Source organism: Anopheles aquasalis, chromosome 2 (assembly GCF_943734665.1).
Source record: "Anopheles aquasalis chromosome 2, idAnoAquaMG_Q_19, whole genome shotgun sequence".
Classification (NCBI taxonomy): Eukaryota; Metazoa; Arthropoda; class Insecta; order Diptera; family Culicidae; genus Anopheles; species Anopheles aquasalis.
In genome coordinates this window covers 10277501-10282500 of record NC_064877.1, presented here as the reverse complement: position 1 = coordinate 10282500, position 5000 = coordinate 10277501, and the positions used below count along the sequence as shown (strand labels likewise).

At 48.3% G+C, this 5000-nt stretch overlaps 1 protein-coding gene across 1 annotated transcript in view; it reads left to right on the top strand.

Moving 5' to 3' along the window:
* Nucleotides 1-3881, top strand: part of LOC126572337 (intraflagellar transport protein 56) — a 5529-nt gene extending 1648 nt beyond the window's left edge. The window contains exons 2-3 of the mRNA XM_050231566.1: nt 2155-2295; nt 2367-3881. Of these exons, the coding sequence (XP_050087523.1) occupies nt 2155-2295; nt 2367-3881 (1656 nt within the window). The remainder of the gene's footprint in view (nt 1-2154; nt 2296-2366) is intronic.
* The last annotated feature ends 1119 nt before the right edge of the window (nt 3882-5000 follow it).

The window sequence follows — 5000 nt, the reverse complement described above, 5'->3', positions numbered from 1 at the left end:
CGGGGTGCTGTTTGGTCATTATTGCTACGTGCAACCGATAGAGCGGATCGAACCGGTCATCCCTTTTGCGCCAATGATTTCCCGGCACAAACGCGAACGGAACACAGAAGAGTACCTAGACCCGATTTTGCAGCTGACACCCGGAGTCATGTCCATGTCACTTCTAACTAATTGATGGTAAACCAGGCCCTGACGGTCTGCCATTTCTACCATTCAATCTCGGCTCTTCCGTTCCCGTTCGGATGGTACAATCCGGACAAGGACAAAAACCCTCTTCTTTGCTACGGTGTTTGTCGAGAGAATTATTGGCTTCCCCTGTGTGTGGTGCTCGTAGTCTGCCTGCACCATGTTGAATGCATCGTAAACTGCATTAAAAACTAAGCCCAATTTGGCGCAGCGTACATGGCCGGAATTAAGCAACTCCCAAAACAGTCCCCCGTTGAGGCGATTGCTTCCTACTAACCAGCTGTTTCCACCAAAGGCGTTGTGTTCGGTCAAATTAGGGATCAAAACGGGACGTTGATGTTGTGCTACCGGAGCACTAGTGCAGTGACCGGGTGCAAACGGACGAACAGCATTCCACATACGGGTGTACCACGGTATTATCACCCTTTTCGAAGAACATGACCATATGCTGGAATGATGGCCCCGGTTAGGTGACAAAAGCGAATTCACCAAAAATTGTTGCTGAACGACGGCGGACCCGAAAACCTCACGCTGCGATAGGTTACAATCTAAAGTTCATGTGGTCCTGCTTGTCAGCTCCTTGTTGCCCTCGGTGGTGCGCCTTGGGATTGTTGGCCATCATTGGCTAACGATAATGCCAACACGGATCTCGTAACCAGCCATCAACGGTCATAGATGGGAAAAAGACTGCTTCATACATGCCACACGTTCGTCCGTGGCGAGATTTCGGGCGAATCTCCTGTTTTATCCTACTCAACAGTCTACTTCTGAGTCAGGACTACATTGTCTGGATCGCTAGCAGAAGCGTTATTTGATGACCAACTATCCTATCGAGCATAGAACATGTTTTCTACCCGGAACAATCACAAATGAATATGTTCTCGGGGTAGGGTTTTGCACCAGTCAAATAGAGGGTGGCATCATTTACTGAATCATGCTCAACACTATTTGCTTTTCATAGTGAAAACGATTTACATAAGCCCAGCAACACGTTATACGATCCACAGTCGTTCCACTGACCGCCAGCGTCCGAACATAGACACTACGAGACAGTCAGACGACAGCAGAAAGATTGGTTGATAATAATACACGAGCCCTCTGCGGGCAACATGTACCACAGGGACTTTATGTTGAGTTTTTATGTCCTTACTCACCATTCATTTGATGCCTCACGTAATCCCTTGTAATCGCATGTCGGGTGAGCGTTGTTTGCCTGTCTTTTTTGTGTTTTGTTCGAAGAATTGCTAACCGGACAACGGATGATGGTTGCTCATAGCTGCCAACACGTTTACGCACTGATAAATGGGTTTGCTAATTCGTCGTTACGGGTCAGTTATCCATCCACCACTCCTAACTGCCCTGTTGCCTTGAGGACAGTTTGAATTCACTTAACCTCTTAAGTGAATCTATTCGATCTGGAGCGTCACATAAAATCATTCCAATTGTTGAAGATCAATTCATACGGAAAATCTTTTTTTTTCGAACTCACTCCTGCAGCAAATTGCTACCGACTGCACAGTTTGTTTCTCTAGGATTGAGACAAATGAGCTGCAATGCAATAAGATAACGTGTTCCGCGGCACGTTCCAGTTTCAATGTTAAGTGTCTGTCTGCATGCGACGGAGAGAAGACAAGCGATAATCTTTTGATCCATCGTCCGAATTTAATGGCACGTGAAATTGGATGCGATGTGCAATCGTTAAGCGTAAAAATCACTTTGGCGCAATTAATACTCAGTCTACATGGGTCACACTCTTTGTCGTTATGCTTTTAAACGGTGCGTTGGATACACACTCGCAGAATCGCTGGTTACCCTGACGGTTTCACCGTTGGTTACTATGGGAACAGGTGTGCGCAACAAAACATTCTCACTAACAACTAGTCGGATTTTTCAGTTCTGCAGAAATGGTAAGGCCAAATAGAACGTTTGTTATTAAATAATCTAAATCGGTTTGCACTCCTATAACAGATATTATCACGCACGAAATCGGAATCGGCGAAAGGAAACCGCGGCTCTGCCGGGTTAGGCAGCTCTCGAGCCGTAACAATCCCTTCGTTCGAAGACTTCCTGCTGAAGCGTGACTACATAGGCGCTAAGACAGTTCTACAGGTTTGTTGTGGGAACGATAACGTTTTAGTGATAAAATTGCGCACCTCATAACTAGCTAACTCTCCCACCAGTGCTCCAAAGACTATGACGAGATTCCGGATCAGCTGAAGCAACTGTGGACGGGATTCTGCGATTTCCACATCGGCGAATACAAGCGAGCCCTACAGCTGTACGAAAAAATCTACGCAGCCGATAATACACTGAAAGATGTGGGGCTTAACATTTGCGTGTGCATGTTCTACCTTGGCATGTACGACGAGGCCCAGAAGCTGGTGGAAGAGTTACCCCAGAGCCCGCTCAAAATTCGTCTACTGTTCCACCTCGCCCACAAGCTGTCCGACGAAGATCGTTTGATGGAGCTGCACGGATCGTTGCGAGATGTGGTCGAAGATCAGCTTAGTCTGGCCGGGATGCACTATCTGCGATCGCACTACCAGGAAGCAATCGACATCTACAAGCGTGTCCTGCTGGACAACAAGGACCTGCTGGCACTGAATGTGTACGTAGCGATCTGCTACTACAAGCTGGACTACTATGACATTTCCCAGGAGGTGCTCGAGTTGTACCTCAACCAATACCCGGATAGCACGATCGCAATCAACCTGAAGGCCTGTAATCGGTTCCGGCTGTTCAATGGTAGGGCGGCTGAGCAGGAAATTAAGCATCTGGTCGAGAGCGGCACTTTTGGGGCGGATCTAATCAAGCACAATCTGGTAGTGTTCCGGAACGGTGAAGGTGCCCTGCAGGTGTTGCCCCATCTGCTTGACATCGTACCGGAAGCACGGCTAAACCTTGCGATCCACCATCTGCGGCGCGGCGAGATCCAGGAGGCGTACCAACTGATGAAGGAAGTTCAACCGACGGTCCCTCAGGAGTACATCCTCAAGGGTGTGGTGCACGCAGCCCTTGGCCAGGAGACGGGCTCGAAGGAGCATTTGAAAAATGCGCAACAATGTCTACATCTCGTCGGTGGTTCGGCTTCTGAGTGTGACACCATCCCGGGGAGGCAAAGTATGGCTTCGGCCTTCTTTCTCTACGGCCAGTTTGAGGAGGTGCTCGTGTATCTTAATTCCATTCGTAGTTACTTCGTGAACGACGATACTTTTAACTACAACTACGCCCAGGCCAAGGCAGCCACGGGGTACTACAAGGAAGCGGAAGAGCTGCTCCTTCAGATACACGACATTTCCATCAAAACGGACAGCACGTTCGGGATGGTGTTGGCCAAGTGTCACATCCATGCGGGCCACGCGGACCAGGCGTGGAATATTTTCCTCACCAAGGACTCGACCCCCGATGCGTTCGCATTGCTGCAGCTGATCGCGAACGATAGCTACCGTGTGGGTGAGTTCTGGATTGCGGCCAAGGCGTTCGATACGCTCGAGAAGCTCGATCCAAACCCGGAGTACTGGGAGGGGAAACGTGGTGCGTGTGCTGGTGCTGTGCAGGCCATTCTAGCGAAACGGGGCAGTGGTGCACCACCGGGCGGAGTGTCGGAAATCATCTCGCTGCTGAGGGACTCCACCAACGCTCAGGCGGAGGGTATGCTGAGAGTTATCCGTCGATTCGCAAGCACCATCAAGTAACCACAGAAAATACTGAAAAGCATCTAGCGGAACATTTTAAAAAGCAAATCATTCAAATAAATAAAACTAAAAATTCTTTTTTAACCCCACAAAAACGCCCTTCTGGTAGGAGTTATGAGTGGTTCAGCACGTGCCAAATGTACGCAACCGACATGAGTTTTCTGTTTAAGCACTTCTGCAGGCCACTTCATTAGTTGAACATTCAGTTTAACCTCCCTCCCTGACGGTCAAACCACAGCAACTCAATTATTCGTAAAACTTAATTGCGAAATGGGTTTATCAAGCAGCAGGATAACCGTTTTTGATCACCAGACCACCCTGCCCCATCGGTTTGATACGCCATTCTCAGCGAAAGTCCGAGCAGCCCCTTGTCACGGATGAGATGTGGTCACCGTGGGCCCCTTTTAATCTCGACTTTGCTTCTCGTAAATATACCGCGAACAGAGATGGGTGGAGCTAATTATGCAAAAAAATAATTTAATTAATTTAAACTTCCACCCGGCAGCCTTATCGGCAACGATAAGAACTATGCCCGTTACGTTACGCTATGGCTGATGAATTGTTGAAAAGTTTCTGTCCTTCCAAGCACTTGATCTGAATCCTTTTTTTTTGGTTCGAGATGACTTTTGTTTGAGGTTAAATCATGACGATTAGTATGATGGAATGAGCTGTAGCAAAGTTATCAGTGCAGCGGTGAAGCTCCAGTTGGAGTTGACGAAGCATCCAAGTAACCTTCGCATCGTAACCTCCGACTGCTGCTACTCCCAAGTAAAGCAACGGCATCCATTTTCTCGGAACAAACGGTACGAACCGAGCTCGAGAAGGAAACACATTTCGGTGAGCAGCAAAGGTGCAACAGACCGAGCCGAAGTCAAATGGAAATTTACAAAGCAGTCAACCATTATACCCTGCACCACCAGCATCCCAAAAAACCCACGGGACAAAAACCATCTGCCACCGTACGATGAATGGGTGTAAAGTTTTTCCCGTTCGTTTAGAAGACAAAAACACCACCGCCCTTTTGCTGCTGCATTCGGCCCGAAAGGGGTGCATTACTGGATGCACACAACTAACCGCAACTTGTGTGTTTGGTTTCGCAACGTGTTGGTCGAAGGAAGG